Raw genomic sequence first — 26,644 nt, 5'->3', positions numbered from 1 at the left:
TTTTTATTCAACTATAAAATCACAAGTATTTATTAGGCTACAATAAAAATGTCTTTTGTACAACTTGTAAATAAAATATACTACAAACAAGAAAGAATCCATTTCATCAGCTATGTGATGGACCACCATTAAAGATAAATTTAAATTTAAAAATTGTAAATTGTAGTCCACAAGTTTTGCTATTTTGGCAGAAAAATAACTGACAGTGACCAGAGTACAATGGTGTGCTCCAAAGTAATGTCTTCGTAATTTTTTGTGAAAACTCTCAAGTTTTTTTTAAAATAAAACAAACTTTATTAATGTTTTACATCTTTATTCTTCACATCTATACATTTCAACGTAGTAACCCTGGCGACAAACACATTTCTCCCAATGAGAGACCAGTTTGTTGATACCATTACTGTAGAATGTTTTATTCTGTTAACAGAGCCATAACGTCACCTCTGCCTGCAGTACTTCATCACTATCAAAGTGAAATCCTTAAAGGTGTTCTTTACATTTTTGAAGTAGACAAAAATTGGATGGGGTCAAGTTAGGATGGTATGTAAGACGATGAATGACAGTGAAATCAAGGCATCCGATTGTTGTAGATGTCACAGTGCACCGGTGTGATCTGGCAATGTCATGCTAAAGGAAAGGGTGCCCCACATGTGTGCGCAATTAGAAGCTCGGTTACAGTCACTGTTTCACATGTTCCAACATAGTTATGTTACACACCCTACCACGTTACATTCTATAATTTGGAGCCCCCTAATCGCAAAGTGTTGTAATTTGTGCCATCGAAGTAGGAAAGTTGAATGAGTAGTATGCTTGGCACATAATACCTCCACTGATACTGAAAACAGAATAAAAAATTCAGAAACATTACTTTTCAGAACATCTTTGTAGAAAGGATATGAATGTGTACTGGCAATAGTAAGGAAAAAAGTTTCTGAAATAGATGAATTTGATAATATTGAGGTAAATTTTAATGTTGGGAAGCCTTTCTCGAGGGTATTTGTTTGGAGTGAAACTTTGTATAGAAGTGAAACATGGACCATAATCATTTCAGAAAGAAGGGAATAGAAGCTTTTGAAACTTTGTGCTACAAAAGAATGCTGAAGAGTAAATGACTACATCAAATAACTATGTGGTACCGACTCATATTGGTGAGAAAATAAGTGTTATGGCACAATTTTATTAAAAGAAGGAATAGATTGATAGGAAATATCCTGAGGCATCAAGAAATCATTAAATGTGTACTGGAGGCAAGTGTGAGTGATGGCAATTGCAGAGGGAAATCAAGGCTTGAAAACAGTAACTAAGTTAAAAAAAAGATGTTTTAGGATAAGAACAGAGCTTGTGCACAACAGACTACCATGGAGACTCGCATCAGCTCAGTCTTACGACTCAAGACGATGACAACGATGAGGATGACATTACAGAATTTCAGTTAGAAAGCTATCCATTTTGAGTTGGATCAAAAGCTGTTCATCCAGGGTTTCTTGTCTCTAGATATATAAAAATGCCACATATTCTTAAACTACATTTTTTATTGCAGGGATATCATACTCTCATTTTGGAAAGCAGATATAGTGTTCTGGTTTAAATAAATATATTCTGCACATTACAAGTATATGCCACACTCGTGTCAAACTTCTGTAGCTTGTTAATTTACTCAAGTTATGCGACAGAACGTACAAATTTGAATTCATGCACATGAATGTTGTCACAAAATTTTACATTTACCTGCATATCACTATCAGTATAGTCCAATAGAATTAATTTTGGCTCAGATTAAGAGATGTGTGGAGGGAAAAATAAAAATTCAACATAACAGACACTGAATTGTTTGCACATGAAGCAGACAACATTCCCCTTCAGCGTGGGCATCCTGTGTGCTGCAAGCTGAATAGCTTCAGAAAGAAGACTTTAATAGGGAGATGAAGATGGATATAAGCCTTGAACCTCTTATCCTATATTTACAATCAGGTGGTTCAGACTAACTCAGACAGCAGTGATGATAGTTAATCAAAGTAGACTTTGGAAAAAAGTATCATCATGTTTCTTGGTTTTGAGGACTCATTGTTTAAAAAATGATGTTTGTCAACATGTCAATTGCATACTTGGTATATGAGAACTTCCTAGCCTCTATCGACTAGGAATTTGTATCTGATGAAGAATGTAGGCTACAATGTTTCGCATATTACCCGAGGAGAATTTAAAATTTGCCAAGTGCGTTGTAAGCTGTAACTACTCGCAAGAATGTAGCTGGATAAATTTGTTGAAAACTCTGATATTACAATGAGTAAACCCTCTATCATTTTCAAGGCAACAACTGAAAAATGTTTTAAAATGATAGGAGAAGAGTTACCTATAAAGAAATCGGTGGTTTTCGGCGTTATCTAAAGCATTCCCTAGAGTTATTCATAGAAGATGATTTAATTATTTGCCTATTCAGAGGATCATAAATGCGGTCTTTCATTGCAATGTCAAGTACGTAAAATGATTTCAATTTGAGTTTGAACTTAATTTTCTTATGTATTACACTTTTACTCATAATACAATTCACATTGCAATAAATGATGTGTCACCTGTTCTTCCCTTCCAATGTCATGCAGACTAATGCTGTGGAGCAGTGGACACAATGTCAAGATGTGAAGCAAGATTTCTGCCATGTAGACGGCTGATTGAAATCAGTTTTAAAAGGTATTACCCCCTCAGAGATTTGAAGATGTAATACGATGTACCATAGTGAAATGAACCTGACTGTTGACTGCAGCAACACAGTTCAGCAAGGCAGTCTTTTGTTTGTCCGCACTCTACTGCCATGCATGCACAGGCTTCATCCCCTCCATGATTGCCTATTGCTCCACCTCTACGCGCGGAAGTGCCATCCTACAAGATGCGGGCTATAGCAAAGCCACATGGGTGTACAACCAACTTCTTGAACAGGACTATTGTTAGACAAGTTCTCCTGAATACTAGTTGCTGCAGAGCAGTGCCTTGAAGAAGAATTAGCCAGTATTAAACCACTGCCCAGGGATCGTCCAGTTGCTTAAGTATTCTACAAGTGAATATTACATTCCGGTGTTGAAAAATAGTGCCTACACAACAAAGATTGATGCAAAGTTTAAAGGGGGTCCTCAGAGTTATCACTGATATTGTTACATTACTCCGATTCACTGGATACCTGTCCTAGCTAAGACCGCTCCGCAAGATCTACAGAGAAAAGCAGATGAGGTGAACGTGCTCAAAATAACTTCTCATAACAACTACCCCTTGTATAATGCCCGACAAGATCCAGCAACAACTTGTCTGAAATCTTGCAAACAACCCTGGGTCAATTAAGGAACTAAGAGTCCTTTTAACATGACCAAGTGGCAACAGTGCTGGAATGAACAGACATCCAACAATGCTCATTTGGTTCAAGATCCAACAAAGAAGGTTGAGTGAGGGATTCCACAACTCTGCCAAACCCGGGCAAAGCTGAAGAACAGCATTAGGGCAGGTCAAGGAAGGTATGATTACACCTTGAAGAAGTGGGGTTTCCATTCATCTGCTGACTGTGTAACACAGGACCAAACAGTAGAAGATATTGTTAAGGAGTGCCCACTTTCAGTATCTGATGGTGTTCTGAGGACCCTAAACCAAAAGAAAGTACTTTGGACTGGTTGCCAAATTTGGAAAGTTCCAAATGATGAAAATATTTCTGTGTACAGTAATTGTAAAACCATTTGAAACATTTGCATATATATCCTACCTTGTTGGCTGAGAAAAGCTTTAACTGACTAACACTCACCCCACATGGTAACAAGATTCTAACAATACTGATATAGAAGCTGTCTTCATTTATTTTATGTTGTAAAAACATTTGTTAGCCACAGATTACTTAATGATTTCAATTATTTAGTCACTTGCATTTCATTCACCTTTTACAAATGTTGCAAAGTATGAGTACAGCTATAATTTCCATGAAGTATCATTTTCATGGGCAAACTGAAAAGCTTGGTTGAGTTCAAACCACAAGAAACTGACAGATGTATTTCACATATCTGCTTAGTACTTAGACAAGCAGAATAAAAATGCCTGGATACTCAGAAGTAGATTCCCAATTTAACTTTGTTGTCTGGGATTTTGGGGCATAACATTATTGTAGCACACTAGCAAAACTAAAACTGTTATATATGAATTTAATACAGTGAAAGAGAAATAATAATAATAATAATAATAATAATAATAATAATAATTCCCCGTGGAGGCATGGGAAAAGAATAGGCCTCCGGTATGTTCTGCCAGTCGTAAAAGGCGATGAAAAGAACAAACCACTAATAAGGCTAACCCTCCTTTTAGTGTGATTAGTTGGTTCAGGACACAACTAAAGAAGCCTCAGGCAAGTGCCGTCATGCTCGGGGACGATGCTTGAACCCTATGCCCGCCCACAATGGTAACGACACCGCTAGCCAACTGGAAAATGATTTAAATCCAAACAGAGGTGTTTTGCAGGATATGCTTCCTGCAACCACCCTAGAAGGAAAAAGATAGAGGATGAGATGGTCAGATGAAGTTAATCGGCACCTCATGTTCTGTTATTACCAAACAACAAACCTAGGAACCAACACAACTGGATACAGATCACAAGTATACACAACATTTATTACCAGATACCCAGAATTAAAATTTTTAACAGAGCAACGACTAGCTGATCAGATGCATGTAATAATCAAAAATGACAAGATACCCCAGTCAGAATTAGAAAACATCAAACAACAAGTACAACAAATACTGGAACAAAATAATGTGCAATCAGAAGAAGAAGAAAATACAGTAATGGACTCAAACATCCCAGAGCAAACAAAGAACAACACGCATCAATTAAACAATCAGAGGAAAACGAAATCTTAAGACAGCCACCAGAACAAGCACAAATAGAACACGAAGTGACACACATGTTAGATATGGAAGAAAAATTTCAGCTGACATATATAGAATACAAAGACACAAATACAGACATTACACCATTCTTGCATAGACCACCAAACAACCAACAAGTCGAAAACAACAATAAAAACTATCAACACAATCATACACAACAAAATAAGTGAAAACACAACTATGGAAGAGTTAAAACTACTGGTTTATATAGGAGCACTCATTACGCTAAATATACACACTAGGCAGAGATCAGAACCAACCAACACACAGAAGAAACCCACAAAACCAGCATGGCAACACAGGCTACAGATCAGAATCGAAAAACTGAGAAAAGACATTGGACAGCTAACACAAAGAAATATCAGACAAAAAACGAAGAAGTTTAGGTAAAATCTTACAACAAGAAGCGATAGAGCAATTAGATGAAAAGAAGCAGAAATTACAAGCATTGGCCAAATAACTTAGAAGATACAAAAAAAGTGAAAATAGAAGGAAACAAAACCAAACATTCAACACAAACCAAAAGAAATTTTACCAGACAAGAGATAACACACACATTAAAATAGACAATCCACCAAACATAACAGACATGGAACACTTCTGGAGCAACATATGGTCAAACCCGGTACAACATAACAGGCATGCACGGTGGATACAAGCAGAAACAGACACATACAAGACGATACCACAGATGCCTGAAGTGATAATTTTGCAACATGAAGTCACGCAAGCAATTAATTCTACTCTCAATTGGAAAGCCCCTGGAAAAGATAAAATAGCAAATTTCTGGCTAAAGAAGTTCACCTCAACACATTCACATCCAACTAAATTATTTAACATATTAAAAACAAAGGTTCCAAGACTTACCAAAAGGGAAAGCGCCGGTAGATAGGCACAATAAATAAAACACACACACAGAATCTATTGTGCCTATCTACCGGCGCTTTCCCGCTTGGTAAGTCTTGAAATCTTTGTTTTTAATATATTTTTCCCATGTGGAAGTTTCTTTCTATTTTATTTAAATTATTTAACAGTTACATTGCAGACCCATACACATTCCCTGATACATTTACACATGGAATACCTTATCTGAAACCTAAAGATCAAGCAGACACAGCAAACCCAGCTAAATATCGCCCCATAACATGCCTACCAACAATATACAAAATATTAACTTCAGTCATTACACAGAAATTAATGACACATACAACACAGAACAAAATTATAAATGAAGAACAAAAATGCTGTTGCAAAGGAGCACAAGAATGTAAAGAGCAACTGATAATAGATACAGACGTGACGTATCAAGCTAAAACTAAACAGAGGTCGCTACACTACTCATACATTGATTACCAAAAAGCTTTTGATAGTGTACCCCCACTCATGGTTACTACAAATATTGGAAATATACAAAGTAGATCCTAAATTGATACAGTTCCTAAACATAGTAATGAAAAATTGGAAAACCACACTTATTATCCAAACAAATTCAAATAATATCACATCACAGCCAATACAGATTAAGCATGGAATATACCAAGGAGACTCAAAATCCTTTCTGGTTCTGCCTTGCTCTGAACCCATTATCCAACATGCTAAATAATACAAATTATGGATACAATATTACTGGAGCATACCCCACACAAAATCACACATTTGCTGTACATGGATGATCTAAAAGTAATGACAGCAACAAATCAACTACTCAATCAATTACTCAAGATAACAGAAGTATTCAGCAATGATATAAATATGGCTTTTGGAACAGACAAATGTAAGAAAAATAGCATAGTCAAGGGAAAACACACTAAACAAGAAGATTACATACTGGATAACCACAGCGACTGCATAGAAGCGATGGAAAAAACAGATGCCTATAAATATCTAAGATACAGACAAAAAATAGAAATATATAATACAAATATTAAAGAAGAACTAAAAGAAAAATACAGACAAAGACTAACAAAAATACTGAAAAAAGAATTGACAGCAAGAAACAAGACAAAAGCTACCAATATTGACCTACTCATTTGGAGTAGTGAAATGGAGTAACACAGACCTAGAAGCTCAGTACACTTACACGGTCACAATGCCACAAATATAGAATACATCACATACATTCAGCAACAGAAAGATTCACATTAAGCAGAAAGGGAGGAGGAAGGGGCTTTATCAACATAAAAAACCTACATTATGGACAGGTAGACAATTTAAGAAAATTCTTTATAGAACGAGCAGAAACTAGCAAAATACACAAAGCAGTCACTCATATAAATACATCAGCTACACCACTGCAATTTCATAACCACTTCTACAACCCTTTAGATCACATAACACCAACAGATACAAAGAAAGTAAATTGGAAAAAGGAAACACTACATGGCAAGCACCCGTATCATCTAACACATCCACATATCGATCAAGACGCATCCAACACATGGCTAAGAAAAGGCAATATATACAGAGAGACGGAAGGATTCATGATTGCAATACAGGATCAAACAATAAACATCAAATATTACAGCAATCATATTATTAAAGATCCCAACACCGCAACAGATAAATGCAGACTTTGCAAACAACAAATAGAAACAGCAGATCACATCACAAGTGGATGTACAATACTAGCAAATACAGAATACCCCAGAAGACATGTCAATGTAGCAAAAATAATACATCAACAGCTTGCCTTACAACATAAACTTATAAAACAACACGTTCCCACATACAAGTATGCACCACAAAATGTTTTATGCTGGAACAGAACCATTATAACAGATAAAACAACACCACATAACAAACCTGACATCATACTCACCAATAAAAAGAAGAAATTAACACTACTAATCGAAATATCCATACCCAATACAACAAATATACAAAAGAAAACAGGAGAAAAAATTGAAAAATACATCCAACTGGCTGAGGAAGTCAAGGACATGTGGCATCAGGATAAAGTTGACATTATACCAATTATACTATCAACTACAGGAGTCATACCACACAATATCCACCAGTACATCAATGCAATACAGCTACATCCAAACTTATATATACAACTACAGAAATCCGTAATTATTGATACATGTTCAATTACCCGAAAGTTCCTAAATGCAATATAACATATACCGTACAGTTAAAAGGAAGTCACGCTTGATCAAGGTCCGCGTCACTTTCCATTTTTGACCAGACATAACGTCTGAGAAAAGAAAGAAATAATAATAATGCAATGTAACATATACCGTACAATTAAAAGAAAGTCACGCTTGATCAAGGTCCACGTCGCTTTCGATTTTTAACCAGACATAACGTCTGAGAAGGGAAAGATAACAATAATAATAATTTTAATTAGGGGCAATACTGAGAAGTTTGCACAAAATATACTCTTAAATAGTGAAGAGCTCGAAATGAGAAAGACTGGTCAGTCAATATAGGCTTATTAACCAAGTTATATTATCCTTACCAACAAAATGAGAAAGTTGAGACGTTTAAAAAGATTTTTTAGACAAAATATTCTTCCAACGACATATGGCACTACACCCCAAACACTGTGGTCACTGCACATAGTGTGCTACAGTACCTATTACACAAGCCTCTCAGGTGCTGCTTCCACCAATTCGTTGCACTGATTTGTACGTGCCCCGGAGTACTGAGTAATGTACTACATAACTTGCTTTAAAGTCATGAAATCGGGGCACGTGAGGAATTTCATACTACTTATGTGCCTCGTCTGCTTTAATGCAGATACCTCTTTGTAATACCATCAGATTTCAGTTTAAAGATACAATTGGAGCAAATCCTAGAGCAGTCAAGGGTCTGTCTACGTTTAAATTCATTAGTGTAAACCGAAACACAGTACTCTCATCAGATGGTATAACAGTTCTTAAATGTGCAAATCATCCAAAAAATGCTTTTAGCAAATTTCATTTCACAAAATTTGCCATGAGATTTAAATTCAATTTGTTACTGAAACCTTGAGACACAATATAACAAAAATTGTGAATGAACAGTATACAATACGCAAAGGCAGCAAAAATTCGAAGAACTTTCACTATCTTCAACAAGATGATGCAGTCAAAAATAGGAAACTGCCCAATGGTCAGAGGAGGATGATGGGGGTGGGGGGGGAAGGGGAGGGGGAGAGATGAGTAAATCGTGAGACAAAAATGGCGAGTTAAGGATGTCATAGGTAATTTTATGAAACAGAGTGTCTAAGTGTATTTTTCAATTATCTAACAAGTTTGTTTATATTAATAAAGAGTTTCAAACAACAACCAACATAGCAACTGATCTACCTTCACTAATTCTTCATAATGCACATACACTTAGTTTAAGATTCTGATAACATCAAAGCTACAAATATTGAACCTAGCACAACACCAACATCCTGCTTTCAAACAGAGCAAAATCAAATATTATATCAAGGGAAAGAAACACCAAGCACATAACTACAGTATAATAAATGTAATGATGTTAACACACATGGTCTAACATATTATGTGACACATACCTGGAAGACATTGCTCTTGTGACCACTGTCGTAGGAAACTAATGTCTTTCCAACAGCCCAGTCCCATATCACAACACCGAGGTCATCTGAACCACTAGCAAGCTTATTTCCAGCTGCATTGAAGTGGAGAGCATTCACACATCCTTGATGGGCATCCAACTTGTACATCAACTCAAGACGCTGGACGGCATGCAACGAGCCATAACAACGTTGATGAAAGAGGGAAGGACCTTGGCATCGGCCGGGGAAGCCGCGCTGCCTGGAACAAGCAACAAAAACATATACCTTCCTTCAAGATAAAGAGTGAGGTTGTGAAATAAGTACTTCAAATGCAAAGTAATTTGCTTCAAATGTGTCACATTTATTGTATGTTTACATAAGTATTTTATAATAAACATTTTCTAAAGCTGTATTTCAGTACATGACAAATATTGGGTCCTTCTCATTAAAAAGCTCAGTCTGTATCAAATCATACCTTACAGTGTACCTATAGAGGAAACAAAAAATACAAAATTTCACACACTTTCTATGCATTTAAATTTCATAAAGTGAACACTGCTCATTTTCTGAGAGTACCATGAAACAAAACAGCCCATAATTTTAAAACTATTAACTCCAAGTGTGGTACTGTGCACAATTAATACCACACCATGCCTGTCCATGCTTAGAAGTTGGCAGTAACCCATGTGACTGCACTGCCAATCTGCAGCCAGCTTTGACACACCTTCCTCAGCACACGGTGCCAGCTCTGCCATGAAGCTGACTTTACAGGACTGTACCGAACTCCAGTCAGTCTGTTCATTCAGATCTGCCTGCATAATCTTAGCTTTGTACATTAGTCTCTTGTTACTGTGGATGTCGAACCAGCCTATTTCAAGAACTCGCAGCACATCGCAGCACAATATGCTCTGGACTTGCTGTTATTTTAAGTTAAGTACAGGAAGTTATTTTGCTCTGTATCACAGAACCCACACACTCCTTGGTATCCACATCGGAACAGCCCAACATCTGGTGACAAGGCGGTTCTCACATGTTTCCCCACTGCATTTTCTACTTCTCATCATACAAACAATTGGCAATGATATTAACTGTGAATCTTTCTCGCAGAACATGGTGCTTTGCGACACTTGTCTGCTTCTTTGTTTCGGTGTTTATGACTGTTTCAGAACATTTGCCCTGTAACTGATTGTGTTTTCTTGTTCTTTTCAGAGCCTGATCTTCCTAGCGATATTAATCTGTGCTTTCTTTAGCAGTTGCACTCTATTTTCAAGTGTCTTTTTGTGTGTGTGATCATGGCTAGACCCCCACAAGAACTGCCACGAACTCAGGTACTTCAGTTTCTGGCAAAGCACATGCAGCAGCTGGTGGAGATTTCACAGTTTGCTGCAATTCTGCTACCAATACATGATGTTTGTTGAGTGAGCAAGTAGTTTTGGGAGCCCAAGAGGAAAAAAAGTGCTCGATAACTCGCCTCGCACTTTTTGATGGATAATTATGTTTTCTGTCATTATTTTAAAATTTGTAATGTATTGAAAAACCGAAGTAAATATAGAAAATAAATTTTTAAGTGTGGTCTTTTTTTTTAGAATGTATTACTCTTTAAGATATATCAATTACATATGTGCTAGTAATGTTTTAATTAGTGGCATACATGGCTGATCTGTATGTCTGAAATCCTTCTAAGTGGCTGGTTTTCAAAGTGTTAAGTATCCTCAAGGTTGCTAGAAGTTTCCCCAAAGCAAAATTCCCTGATAGTTTCCTGTTTTCCAGAGAAGTTTTAGCATTTTTCCTTGACAAATTTTGAGATCTAAAGGGTAAGTACAGACATAAGTTGACAAAAAAAATGTAAGAGCCTCTGTATTTCTAAACGTGTGAGCGAAGATCTAAATCAACATCTCTTGTAATGAACTGTTTTTGGATAGAGAAAGAAAGCCAGGGTGTTCCAAATGAATTTTACAACTTGGAAAATTCATATAAATTAATTTGTAGTACCTACAGAGGTGAATGTAGTGTCAATTTGTAAGGAAATACATCAAGTTTTGGGTCGCGTAGATTGCTAGAGCCAAATCTCACTGTAAAGAGCACTAGCATCAGTTGTGTTCTTCACTGAACCCGAGTGTGCTAGCTGCATGTTTAGGTTTGAAGAATCCAAGTTGGCGAGAACAGTTCAGCATAATTCCTGTACCAAGAAAACTAATACCTCCTAGTAGGCCTACAACTTATGAGTGACAAATGTTTTGTAGAAGCAGGGTGCTCAGAAAGGCATGGGAAATAATCAGGTCGTCCAAGCACATCTGACAATATCACTGAGCGAGTGCGACAACGTTTCTGTCAACAGCCTACAAAAATCGACCCAGTGTACATCTCATGAACTGCAAATCCAAAATATGGCTGTTTGGCATGTGTTGAGAAACCATTTGCATTTGAAACCATACAGATTGACGATGATCATACAACCAATAAAAGACACTGATAAAATTGCTCAAAAGAACTTGTGTGTTGATATGTTAAATCGATTACATGGGGATGAGCATTTCTTGGGCAGTCGACCTTTCACGTAAGTGGCAAGGTTAACACACACAATTGGAGGATTTGGGGCAGTGAAAATCCACAACAAACATTGCAACATGTTTGTGATAGCCCTAAACTGGACTTTTTTGTGCATTGAGCAGGAACAAAGTGTATGGCACCTTCTCTTCCGCACGAGAACCATCAACGGGATAGTGTACCCGGATATGTTACAACAGTTTTTGATACCACGGATTGATGAGGATGACCAAAAATGAAATGTTTACATCATACAAGATGGTGAATCACCCCACTACCTAGCTGACGTCCGGGATTTTCTCAGTGACTGATTTCGTGGTCAATGGATTGGCCGTGATGCACCAATTGCATGGCCCCCATGTTCCCAGACCTGACACCACTTGAATTTTATATGGGTGTGCTGGCTAAGCAAGTTCGGGAAGAAAATGACTTCTGATGGGATGTGTTCAGCATAACCTACGAAAGCCACCTACAACATCTTTAGATTAAGGTTTAAAAAAAAAAAAACAGTGTGTGCTGCCCTACAAAATAACACTAAAGCCAGTTCTATATCTTCTTTCCATAAATTTATATGAATGTTTAAAATTGTAAAGTCCTTTCTGAAAACACCCTGTAAGTTTCATTAAAACCATTGATATTATTTCATTTCAATAAAACAAAAAACATTTAGTGACAAAAATACGCATTTCATTAGAGTCGGAAGGCAGATTTAAAATACCTTCACTGATTTCAGAAATAACCTCAGAAAAAAGTAGCCTCTTAAAAGAAGTATGTATGGCAAGAAAGAGTTGTGTAAAACAACACTATAGGTGAACACCATAAAAGGTCGGTTCTACTATGTTCATTATCATTTGTTACTAACCACAGTGTTACGCCTATTATTTTACAGGTATTGTGTGGTTTTTCTTTCAATAAATACACGAGTACATAGCCTACAAACTGCCAGTGACTGCTACAATTTTCTTCATCTTATCACCCATACTTTCCAATATATAAACTACTTTTGAAGCCCCAAAATGTACTAGAATAAATAAAATGTTTATAAAACGTTACACTGTACAATGTACTTGTGGTGAGACAGTTTCACTTCCTGAAAAACATTGCCCATGGCCTCTGGCCTGCTGAGGAGCACTGCAGTCCTGGGTCCATGGATAAAGCACAAAAGTCTGCTGCATTATGGCACACACAAACAGACCTGGCCTGCTGGCAGTTTGGTGAGACTAGTTCCAATGGTCAAGACCTTTACATTAGGGAGAAACGATGGACTTCAGATCGGCAGGCCCAATCCATTAGAGATGCCCACAGAAATAGCTTGCAGTTTTGGCCCATTATGGAAGTCCACTCATGCAGCCAGCTATTCACTTGTCACAGACACCATGTTGTTGAAATGACACCACGGAGATCAACCCACGCAACAAATAACTTGCACAAATACTCTTGAGAATTAATACTAATGATGATAGGTAGCAAATCACCATAAAGATGATTGCTGAGCAGCAGACAAGCACATAGAAAAGACAAACACTCTCTCATAACTAAATTTTTGGCCATTGCCTTTGTCAGAAAACGAGTGTGCACACACATTCACACAATCACTCACACACACCTTGTGCACACGTGACCACTGTCTCCGGCCACTGTGTCAATAATATCTGAGAATCAGATGCAAACAAACCACTTCTCACACCTCTCTGCCTCTCACTGGCAGCTGCTAGACTAGTGCAAGAAGTGGGGAGTGGTAGAAATGGGAGAAGCAATAAGAATGAGGGAGTAGGGAAGCGGCGCACACACTCAACTGTGCCCAGCCAGTTACAATGCACGACATCTCAATAAACAAGCAATTTCATCTAAGTAAACAAGCCCTTTCATCTACTGAGACAAAAAACAAGATTTTTCCAGTGTTTTTATTTTGTTCTTTTTTCTTCAAATTTCTCCGATATTCCCATGATTTTCCTGACATTTGAAATTCCCTGATATTTGCTTATTTCCTGAACTTGTGGCAACCTTGATCCTGATCCTAACCTTGCAACAGGTTTAACCATTAGTGGAGCACAGACTTTGATTCTGCTCCTATTTGTGCAGTTGAGAGTAATGCACATTGTGCCCATAGGTCGCACGCCGCGGTGTGCGGAGTCTCAGCCAGGGCTGTGGGCCATGATTTACACAAAACCAGTGTGCTAGGAAACAGTCTAGCAGTGTTAAATACTGCCCTCAATGTTTCACAGCACAATGCCACAGATGTGCCAGTTGTGACAATAAATTTTGTCACTGTGGCAAGGATGGTCTATCTGTGGAAACTAAGATACAACAAGCACTCTGCACATTATCCAAGCTATCAGTCAATGCACGTTACACAATCTCTTCCAAGCCCAGTAGTGATTCTTGTGTTAATGGTACAAGTCAAGTGCAACAGCAAAAATGTCACATAATTCTTTCATCCAGTGTCAGGCTAATAAATTGATTTTCAATCTGCAGACTGCCAAACACAAAATATGCATGCAATTAGACACTGGTGCATCAGTGACTCTGTTGCTGAACAGAAGCATACAGGGTGGTCCATTGATCATGGCCAGGCCAAAACAACTCATGAAATAAGTGTCAAAATAAAAAAAAAAACTACAAAGAACGAAATTTGTCTAGCTTGAAGGGGGAAACCAGATGGCACTATGGTTGGTCCGCTAGATGGCGCTGCCATAGGTCAAATGGATGTCAACTGCATTTTTTAAAATAGGAACCCCCATTTTTTATTACATATTCATGTAGTACGCAAAGAAATAGGAATGTTTTAGTTGGACCACTTTTTTTGCTTTGTGATAGATGGTGCTGTAATAGTCACAAACAAATGGCTCACAATTTTAGATGAACAGTTGGTAACAGGTAGGTTTTTTAAATTAAAATACAGAATGTAGGTACATTTGAACATTTTATTTCATTTGTTCCAATGTGATACATGTACCTTTGTGAACTTATTTCTAGAAACGCATGCCGTTACAACGTGATTACCTGTAAATACCACATTAATGCAATAAATGCTCAAAATGATGTCCGCCAAACTCAATGCATTTGGCAATACGTGTAACAACACTCAACAGCGAGTAGTTCGCCTTCCGTAATGTTCGCACACGCATTGACAATGCGCCGACACATGTTGTCAGGCATTGTCGGTGGATCACGATAGCAAATATCCTTCAACTTTCCCCACAGAAAGAAATCCGGGAACGTCAGATCAGGTGAACGTGCGGGCCATGGTATGGTGCTTCTAAGACCAATCCACCTGTCATGAAATATGCTATTCAATACCGCTTCAACTGCATGCGAGCTATGTGCCGGACATCCATCATGTTGGAAGTATATCGCCATTCTGTCATGCAGTGAAACATCTTGTAGTAACATAGGTAGAACATTACACAGGAAATCAGCATACATTGCACCACTTAGATTGCCATCGATAAAATGGGGGCCAATTATCCTTCCTTCCATAATGCCACATCATACATTAACCCACCAAGATTGCTGATGTTCCACTTGTTGCAGCCATCGTGGATTTTCCGTTGCCCAATAGTGCATATTATGCCGGTTTGCGTTACCGCTGTTGGTGAATGACACTTCATCGCTAAATAGAACGCGTGCAAAAAATCTGTCATCGTCCCATAATTTCTCTTGTGCCCAGTGGCAGAACTGTACATGACATGCAAAGTCGTCGCCATACAATTCCTGGTGTATGTTGATGTAGCATTCTCAACATAGACTTTTTGAGATTCCCAATTCTGGCGCAATTTGTCTGCTACTGATGTACAGATTAGCTGCGACTGCAGCTAAAACACCTACTTGGGCATCATCATTAGTTGCAGGTCGTGGCTGACATTTCACATGTGGCTCAACACTTCCTGTTTCCTTAAATAACTTAACTACCCGGTGAATGGTCCAGACACTTGGCTGATGCCGCCGAGGATAGATTAGATTAATACTTGTTCCATAGATCATGAATACGGCACTTCATAATGATGTGGAACGTGTCAGGTTAATGAAAGATGTCTGTACAAGATATTACATTACACAAAATATTGCATGACACTAATGCATAAGTTAGTTTTTTTTCCCTCCCTTAATTTATATCTAAAAATTCAGCCAATGAGTAGAAGGAGTTGTCATCCAGAAATTCTTTTAATTTATTTTTAAATGTTGGTTGACTATCTGTCAGGCTTTTGATGCTGTTTGGTAGGTGCCCAAAGACTTTTGTGGCAGCATAATTTACCCCCTTCTGTGCCAAAGTCAGATTTAACCCTGCATAGTGAAGATCATCCTTTCTCCTGGTGTTATAGCTATGCACACTGCTATTACTTTTGAACTGAGCTGGATTATTAACAACAAATTTCATAAGTGAATATATATACTGTGAGGTTACTGTGAGGATCCCTAGATCCTTAAATAGATGTCTGCAAGGTGGCCGTGGGTGGGCTCCAGCAATTATTCTGATTACACGTTTTTGAGCAATGAATACTTTTCTACTCAATGATGAATTACCCCAGAATATGATACCATACGAAAGCACTGAATGAAAGTAGGCATAGTAAGCTAATTTACTGAGATTCTTATCACCAAAATTTGCAATAACCCTAATAGCATATGTAGCTGAACTCAGACGTTTCAGCATACCATCAATGTGTTGCTTCGAGTTTAACCTTTCATCAATGGACACACCTAAAAATTTTGAAAATTCTACCTTAGCTACAGACTTCTGTTCAAAGTCTATATTTATTACTGGAGTTGTGCCATTTACTGTACGGAACTGTATATACTGTGTTTTATCAAAATTTAAATAGAGTCCGTTTGCTGAGAACCACTTAATAATTTTGTGAAAAACATCATTTACAATTACATCACTTAGTTCTTGGTTTTTGGATGTTATTACTATACTTGTATCATCAGCAAAAAGAACTAACTTTGCATCTTCATCAATATGGAATGGTATGTCATTAATGTATATGAAGAACAGTAAAGGACCTAAGACCGAACCCTGTGGGACCCCGTGCTTGATAGCCCCCCAGTTTGAGAAATCAGCTGTTGTATTAACATTACACGAACCACTTATTTCAACTTTCTGCATTCTTCCAGTTAAGTATGAATTAAACCATTTGTGTACTGCCCCCCCCCCCCCCCTCAAACCATAATGATTTAGCTTATCTAAAAGAATTCCATGATTTACACAGTCAAAGGCCTTTGAGAGATCACAAAAAATACCAATGGGTGATGTTCGGTTATTCAGAGCATTTAATATTTGATCAGTGAAATCATATATAGCATTTTCTGTTGAAAAGCCTTTCTGAAAACCAAACTGACATTTTGTTAGTACTTTATTTTTACATATATGGGAGGCTACTCTTGAATACATTACTTTCTCAAAAATTTTTGATAGAGCTGTCAGAAGAGAGATTAGGCGATAGTTGTTGACATCCGACGTATCCCCCTTTTTATGCAATGGTTTTACAATGGCATATTTCAGTCTATTGGGGAAAACACCCTGCTCCAAAGAGGTATTACATACGTGGCTGAGAATCCTACTTATCTGTGGGGAACAAGCTTTAAGTATCTTGCTGGAAATGCCATCAATTCCGTAAGAGCTTTTACTTTTCGGTGAGTTTATTGTTTTACTGATTTCAGAGGGAGAGGTTCGTGGAAATACAGTTGTTTCAAACTGAACAGGTATGGCCTCTTCTATTAGAAGCCTTGCCTCTTCTAGTGCAGATCTAGATCCTACTTTCTCCACAACATTTAAAAAATGATTATTGAAAATATTTCCAATTTCAGATTGTTTGTTAGTACACTTGTCATTCAGTTTTATGGCACTAAAGTCTTCCTGTGCTCTTGGTTGCCCTGTTTCCCTTTCAATAATATTCCAAATTGCTTTAATTTTATTAACAGAGTTAACTGATCTCAGACATGATACATATGCTTCTGGACTTTTTAATAACTTTTCTTAGTACCGCACAATAGTTTTTATAATATTGAACAATTTCGGGGTCAGTACTCCCTCTTGCTGTTAGATACAGTTCTCTTTAACGGTTGCAAGATATTCTTATTCCTTTAGTTAGCCAAGGTTTTTTATATGTTTTCTTGGAATTATGTTTCACTGTTTTCTTGGGAAAACAATTTTCAAATACCCTTAAAAATGTATCTTGAAATAAGTTATATTTCAAGTTTGCATCGGGTTCCATATACACTTCATCCCAGTCTAGCTCATTTAGTCTTTCCCTAAAGTTTGCAGTATTTATATTGTTCATTGAATGCACTGCTTTGAAATTCTGATTTGATATACTGCATGGAGCTATGCCATGTACTATAACTAGCTGTGCACCATGATATGAAAGACCATTCTCAACAGGATAAGCATTTATGTCCTTAAACTTATCTTGGTCTATAAAAAAGTTATCTATCAATGTCCTGCTGTTCTTTGTTATCCGAGTAGGAAAATCAATGACGGAGTTCAAACTGAAAGAACTGAGTAATACTACAAGGTCATTCTTCCTATCACACTCTTTCAGGGAATCAACATTGAAATCCCCACAAATGATAATTTGCTTCCCCCTGTCTGACAGATAGCACAACAAAGCATCCAAGTTTTCTAGAAATAGCTGGAAATTCCCTGAGGGGACCTATATACTGTTACAATTACGAAAGTGCCATCATTTAGTTTTAGTTTAGTGGCACATGCTTCCATATGTTGCTCTACACAAAATTTTTTAGTTTCTAAATGTTTTGCGCTGTGGAAGCTTTTGACATATATGGCAACTCCTCCTCTCATCATATTATCTCTACTTACATGTGCAGCTAATTTGTACCCATTGATGCTAACCTTTTGCATATCAGTGACAATGTGATGCTCAGACAGGCATAGTACATCTATTACATTCTCAGTTTCTATATGTTCTAAACAAAGCAGAAGCTCATCAATTTTATTCTTCAATCCCCCAATATTTTGATGAAATATACTAACATTTTTCATTTTACTTTTGTATCTTGAACTTTTTTAACATCTTTAGTACTTGCCTGGCTGAGTTTCCCACTGGACACTGATCTTACACTAAAAAAAGAGTTACCACCATAAGATGTAGTTCCTCCCCCCTTTAAATTTCCTGCTATCAGCCCAGCCAGTTTACCCTTCCCCTTCTTGTTGAGGTGTAGGCCATGTCTAGTATAGTCCCACCTACAGAGTGAATCAACAGGAACCACACCAATGTGTGACCCCGCATCAGATCCAAGTAGCCGTTCCAACTCCAAATTAACTCTCCTGACAGAAGAGCTCAAATGAGTCCGGTCGTGGCGCTCCAGAACCGACACAAACCCAACACTGGTACGACTCGATGCCGATGCAATATTTGTCAGGTCACACTCTATGCTGTACCCCGGATCTCTGTCAATACTGTTGCCCGGCCCACCCACAATAACCACGGTATCTTCCTTAGTAAAGCCTCTACATAGTGAACCTAAATCCTCTGTAACCTTCCCCAGTCCAGCACTAGGTTTGAAAAAACGTGTGACCTGGTATTCTGACCCTAATTCATCCTGCAGAAGTTGGCCCACACCCCTAGCATGCGAACTACCTAGCAACAAGACTTTCTTTCTCTTTGCACACTTCCCTACCTTCTTATTCAATTTGCTGCTGAAAGCTTGTTGAGCCCTGTCTACATCTACTTCTGTGAGAGGCTCATCAGTTTCCGACTGAGGCAACAGGTCAAACCTAGCAGAATACATAGCACACGCCCATTGGGCATTTTCATCACAATAGCCACACATCAGCACGATAAATGGTCCATTTTAACACGGGTAATGTATCACGAAGCAAATACCGCCTGCACTGGTGGAATGTTAACGCGATACCACGTACTTGTGTGTTTGTGACTATTACAGTGCCATCTATCACAAAGCGAAAAATGTGGTCCAACTAAAACATTCATATTTCTTTATGTACTACACGAATATGTAATAAAAAATGGGGGTTCCTATTTTTAAAAAACGCAGTTGATACCTTTTTGACCTGTGGCAGTGCCATCTAGCAGGCCAACCATAGCGCCATCCGATTTCCCCCCTTCGAGCTGGACGAGTTTCGTTCTGTGTAGTTTTTTTGTTTGATGCTTATTTCGTAAGATATTTGGCCTGGTCACTATCAATGGACCACTCTGTATATGAAATGCAGGTCCAAGGTACCAGTCACAGGAAACTTTTTCTGGTTATGGTGGACATGACATTCTGTTGCTAGGTGTTTGCAGCCTAGTTGCCACATTTCATAATATTAAAAAAACTTGTTCACAGTTTTGTGCCCACTTGAAAGTGAAAATAGTTTTGGCATGTACTCCTTTCATCTGTCTGATGTGCACATTCAAGACAATGTTCTCTCTGTAAACTCTTCTGTGCCTGCAGACAGGGTAGCTGAACTTTGTGATTAACTTAGTGACTTTTTCAAGGTGGCCTAGGCAAAGCTAATAATTCTGAGGTTCACATTACCACGAAAGACAATGCTCACCAACGGTTCTGCCTAGCAGGGGTTGTCCCTCGTGTTATTAGATCAGGTGGCACAGGGACTTGGTATGAAAATTGGCTCATTTTCCCCATTGCAGTCAGCACTTATAAAAGAAACATTCAGACAAATTACGTTATACACAAATTTCAAGGCAACGGTAAACCCACAGACTGTTACTGACTTTGCCTTTAGCACAGCCTGAGGAACTCAGGCACAAGCTTGACACAGACTGTTTCTTTTCCAAGACTGATTATTGTGATGCTTATTTGATGCTTCTCTTGGATAAACAGTCCAAACCCCTACAAGGGCTTACTCAAGTTTTTAAGGCTGCAACTTTTCAGCACTGGTTATCACAGGTGACTGCTACACTTTCCTCTTTTTCGTATTTGGATGATATAATAGCTTCGTGTCATTCTCACAATGAACACCTTTCCACTCTCAGGAAATTATTTCAAGAGCTCTCAAACACTGGGTTAAAGTGCTCCTCTTTCCAGAGTGAGCCTGAATATTTGGGACACATGATCAATAGTTACGGTGCCCACCTTTTGCAATCACATTTAACCACCATCCGGGAACCCCCTCCCCTCCTAGGAATGTCAGTGAGCTCCAAGCTGTAATGGGTAAACTAACTCACTACATTTCATTCATTCCAAATGATGCACAGATTGCGGCTCCAGTGAGAAAATTCCGTTTGTGTGGGCTGGGTAGTGTCTTGTTGCACTTCAGAAAATAAAGGACATTTCATCGAGTGATTGCTATTCGGTACATTTTGATCCCAATATGCCAGTTGTGCTGACGGTTGACACATTCTCTTATGGGATAGGAGCTGTTGTCTCTCACAGGGTTGGATCATTGGACAGGCCAAATGACTTTACATTCAAACTCTTTAAACAAGGCACAATACAACTATTCACAGGTTGGGGAGGAAACTCTTCCTATTGTATATGGGGTGACCAAATTCCATCAACACTTGTACAGCAGAAAATTCTACTTTGTAAAGGACCACAAGCCACACCACCTTGTTCAGCCCTTTACATAAAATTCCTCCGTGCACACTGCAAAAGCTGCAGCAATGGTCTCTGCTCCTCTCCAGTTATCAGCACGAAACTGTATACTGGCCAACAACTAAACATTCTTTCTCACCTCCCAGTAAGCATGGATTTGGCATTGACACCTCTGATGATTCTTGTTTTCACACTGATGTCCAAGACAATGAAAGACTTGATAGTTTTCCCATCAGCTAGCAAGAGAATGTTCAAGCAATGGCTACAGACGCAAAACTCAAGATTCTGTTGCAGTAACTCCACACTGGTCACATTCAAAATTAAGTAAATTAGCAATCCAGTCTTAACACACACAGTTATTTTGCACTTTGGCACAGCTTTGTGTGGGCTGCATGATTCTCCCTGGAGTTTTTCCACTCACAGTGTCAGTGGCCAGGAGGATCCTGCAGCCTCAGCCACTTTTGCCTTCCTCGGATCCCGGGCTGTGGACGCTCCAGTCCGTGATGTGCCCCTGCCAATAGAAGATTTTCCATCCCTGGGCAATGTTTCCAGCCATTCGCAAGATGAATGTCTGAGTGCGGGCAGGAGCTTTCCATCAGCTGAAGTTCTGGTTCCTGCCTCCTCAACCATATCCCCAAACTATTTACTTCTTACTCCCACCTTTGACTACCAACATCCATCGCACCTACAACAGCTTCAAAATCTTCCACACATCCCCTCATAGCCTTGCTGACCTACTACATTTACACACCGTCAGAACTCCCTCCCACCAATATACAGAATCCAGAACATAAACAGACCTGAAACAGTCATGAACCTTTCCTCCAAAAGCCATAATGCAACAGAAATATAGACCTTTCCAAATGCCTTACTTTTAACCCAAATTCGAAATTCAATCATGCTGGCCTTGTTAAAGACCTTCTCTTCCTCTCCCGGTTCTTACATGGGAAAAGCTTCTTTGTCACCAACCCTACCAATAACACTGAGTGCAAAGCCAATGTTGAAACCTCATGACTCATTTCATTCCTCCATGCAACTGTGATCCACCCCCACTGCCCCAAAATCACCCCGTTAATGTTCCAGAATTTTGTTATCCTCAAACATTGCCTCACCCTCATTCCCCAAATCATTCAACATAGAAGCTAACCTTACACCCGCAGAAAGAAGTTCAATCCACCACTTAAAAATTGATCCAAATCTCATAATACTACCTGCCGACAAAGGATTCGCCACTGTGGTTTTGAACCGCAGAGATTATCTGGCAAAAGGATTCTGCCAGATATCATATTTATCCATCTGAAAACCCTGCCACAGTGACTACTTTTCATAAATCCTTCGACCAATCCCTGAGACTCTCCCCCACCCTTACCAGTGCCACTACTCCCACCTTCTAAATGCTTTCTGAAGCCCATAAGCCCAATCACTCTGGACACCCCATTGCGGCTGGTTACTGTGCCACCACAGAGAATCTCTGCTCTTGTGCACTGACACCTTCAGGAAAGTTCTCACACCCAAATTATTCTTGGTATCGAGAGCTATCCAAAACCCAAAGTAGAAGGCACTTTGATATTTGGCGAGTCATGGAAGTCATATCAGAAAGACAGATTAGATGCCATGGAAGGGGGAGCGTTCACATTGTTGACAGAAACTGTGTCTATTGAGGTTGAAGTTGAGTGTGACAGTGAAGTTACCTGGTCGCGTACAAGAAGTGTCGATGAAAGTAAGCTAATTTTGGATGTTTTCACCAGCCACTTGACTTCGCTGCAAGAATTCTCAAGTGATTCAAAGAAAAATCTACGGTCAGCACAGCATAAATAACCAGATCATGCAATAATAGTTGGAGGCGACTTTAATCTACTAAATATAAATGGGATGTCTATGAATTCATTGCAGTGGAACAAACAGACAATCTTGCAAAGTACTTCCGAAAACATGTCTTCAGCAGCTAGTTTGGCAGTCCACACACAATGGCGATATCCTGGACCCTGCAGGAGCTTATTGACGGTGTCAGTATCAAGACTGGTATTACTGGTCAATATATCATACCGACTTTGTTACAAAAGTTAATGAACCAGTCAAGAAGGCAACGAGAGTGTTAAAGAGCAGATAAGCAGTTTTATCATCTCACTTAGACAATAAACTTACATCACTTAATCCTATTATGATGGGCACTGCAGAATTGCGTGTAAAGTTTAAACAGATTTTAAATCATGGTCTGGGAAAGTACGTGCTTAGTAAGTGGATTAAGGATGGAAAAGAACCACTGTCATAACAAAATTTGGAAAATGCTGAACAAGCAAAGGTTGTTGCATTCTTGGTTCAAAAGGGAATGCAAAAATGACTGGCAAAGATTAGTAGAGATTCATGCACCTGTGAAAGAGTGTATATGCAAAGTATACCACCTTCATAAATTAGCAAGAGATCTGTCCAAAAACCCAAGAAAAGTCCGTTCTACATCGAATCTGGTTCTAAGGGTTTCATCCAATCATTCCTTGAGCAGTCTGGTGTGTCAGTGGAAGATAACACAAAGGAGGCTGAAGTTTTAAATTCCACATTTAAGAAATCACTTACGCAGGAGAATTGTACAAATATACCATTGTTCAACCACTGAACAGACTCCTATATGGAAAACATAGTAATAAGTACCCCCGGCATCGAGAAACAACTGACTGAGATGAATATAAATAAGCCACCAGGTCCGGATGAAATCCCCTTTCGGTCTTACAAGAGTACACCTTGGCACTAGCTCCTGACTTAGCTTGCATTTATCAGGAATCTCTCACACAGTGCAAAGACCCAAACAAATGGAAAAAGACACAGGTTACTCATGAATGTAAGAAGGATAAAAGAATGGACTGCTAAATTACAAATCAATATCCTTAACATAGGTTTGCTGCAGCATTCTTGAACATATTCTGCCTTTGAATGTAATAAATTTCCTCGAGACCGAGAAGCTTATATCCACTCGTGCACAACTCAAGCTTGACTTTTTCCCACGATATACTGTTATCTATGGAAGAAGATCTACACACACATCCCAAATTTCTATATTTCCTAAATGCATATGACACGGAGCCCCACTGCAGACTGTTAATGAAGGCACAAAGTTGTGAAATAGGTTTGCAGATTCATGAGTGGCTCAAAAACTTTTTAAGTAATAGAACGAAGTATGTCTCCCTTGATGGTGAATGTTCATCAGGGACAAGGGTATTTCTAGCTGTTTCAATGAATGGCAGCTGGCTCTAAATGCAGAAAAATGTAAGCTAATAAAGGCAAGTAGGAAAAACAAATCTGTAATGTCTGGATACAGTATTAGTAACCTGCTGCTTGATACAGTCATCAATTAAATATGAAATGGAACAAGCACATCAGGCTGGTAGTCAGGAAGGTGAATGCTTGACTTTGTTTTATTGGGAGAATTTTGGGAAAGTGTAGCTCACCTATAGAGGAGATTGCATATAGGATGCTAGTGTGCCCACACAGTGCCCACTGCCAGCACAATACTGTGGCTTGCAGAGTATGTATGTACATGTAAATGTTGCCCATAACCTACCCTACTACACAGAAGTAAAAGACACCTGTCATTTCCTCCACCAACTCTCCACAGTTTTTATTCCTTTATCACACAGCACCTCCTTCACTACTGATACTGTGTCCCTCTACACAAACATCCCCAATGCTCATGACCTTAATGTTGAACACTACCTTCCACAACTTCTGACTGACTCCAAACCTACTATCTCCTTCCTGATCATGTCTAAATATATCCTCACCCACAATTATTTCACCCCTGAAGGTATCATCTACAAACAGTGTTATAGCAATGGGCACTTGCATGACACCATCCTATACCAACCTATTCATGGACCTTCTAGAAGAATCCTTGCCAACCACCCAAAATCCCTAACCCCTCACTTGGTTCAGATTCACTGACGACAACCCTGTCCACATTTCTCCAGAACATCAACACCTTCTGCTCCATTCGCTTCATCTGGTCCTCCTCAACTCAACAAGCCACCTTCTTCACTGTTCACCTCAATCTCAAATATGGCTACATCAGAAACTCCATCCATATCAACCATACCAACCACCAGCAGTACCTCAACTTTGATAGCTGCCACCCATTCAATACCAACAAATCCCTTCCATAAAGCCTAGCCACCTATTGCTGTCACATCTTTAGTGATGATAAGCACCTGTCCAAATACATGAAGGGTCTCACTGTGGCCTTCACAGACTGAAATTACCCTCTCAACCTTGTACAGAAACAGATCTCCCGTGCATAGACTCTCCAGTAACCTACTGCCTCCCGTAGTGGTATCCTGCTGCCCACCTAACCTGTGCAATATCTTTGTCCATCCTTGCTCCACACCTGCTACCAAACCACTGCCTCATGGCTCATATCCTTGCACTGGACCTAGGTGCAAACCCTATTCCAAACGTCCTACCACCACCACCTACACCAGTCCAGTCACAGGCGTCACCTATCCCACTGAAGTTAGGGCTACCAGTTAAAGCAGTCATGTGATATACAAACTAAGCTGCAACCACTGTGCTGCTTTCTAACACGTGCATAACAATAAGCTGTCTATCCGCAAGAATGGCTACCAATAAACTGTGGCTGAGAGACAGCTTGACTACCTAGCAGCTGAACATGCTGCCCAACACACTGTGCTTCACTTCAGTAATTGTTCCACAGCCTGTGCCATCTGGATCCTTCCTACCAACACCAGATTTTCTAAAGTGTCCCGGTGGTAACTCTCCCTGCAATATTTCCTACGTTCCCATGACCCTCCTGGCCTCAACCTTTGCTAGTCCCTGTCCATCACCCACTTATTCCCTTCCCTGCTTCCACTCCTGGACTATACACCCTCATATTTCACCCACATAGCCACTAATATTTTCCCCTCCTCCACTGCTCTCTAATTCGTCCCTCCCCCCCCCCCCTCCCCAATAAAATTGCATTTAGCAGCCCTACCCTGTCCCCAAGTTGTCACTGCACGCTCCAACAAGCAGCACTACACCCTCCTTATCATCCCCTACCCTGGTATTCCTCTCCTTCCCCATCCCAGCCTCCTCCTTACCACACAATCCACACGATTGCTTAATCCATCAGGCACAGGATGCAGGTGCTCACAGTCTTGCCTCGTA

The 26,644-nt window shown here is 39.1% G+C and overlaps 1 protein-coding gene across 2 annotated transcripts in view; it reads right to left on the bottom strand.

The window, feature by feature from the left end:
• The window catches only part of LOC126279068 (DDB1- and CUL4-associated factor 8-like), a 127,476-nt gene that overhangs the window by 81,777 nt on the left and 19,055 nt on the right, over window positions 1-26,644 (bottom strand). For both annotated transcript variants that reach the window (XM_049979516.1, XM_049979515.1), the window contains exon 4: window positions 9,425-9,683. In XM_049979516.1, coding sequence (XP_049835473.1) covers window positions 9,425-9,683 — 259 coding nt within the window. The remainder of the gene's footprint in view (window positions 1-9,424; window positions 9,684-26,644) is intronic.

The sequence above is a fragment of the Schistocerca gregaria genome, chromosome 6 (assembly GCF_023897955.1).
Source record: "Schistocerca gregaria isolate iqSchGreg1 chromosome 6, iqSchGreg1.2, whole genome shotgun sequence".
NCBI classification, from domain to species: domain Eukaryota; kingdom Metazoa; phylum Arthropoda; class Insecta; order Orthoptera; family Acrididae; genus Schistocerca; species Schistocerca gregaria.
Note: the sequence above shows the minus strand (reverse complement) of the source record. Positions and strands in the feature narration are given on the sequence as shown.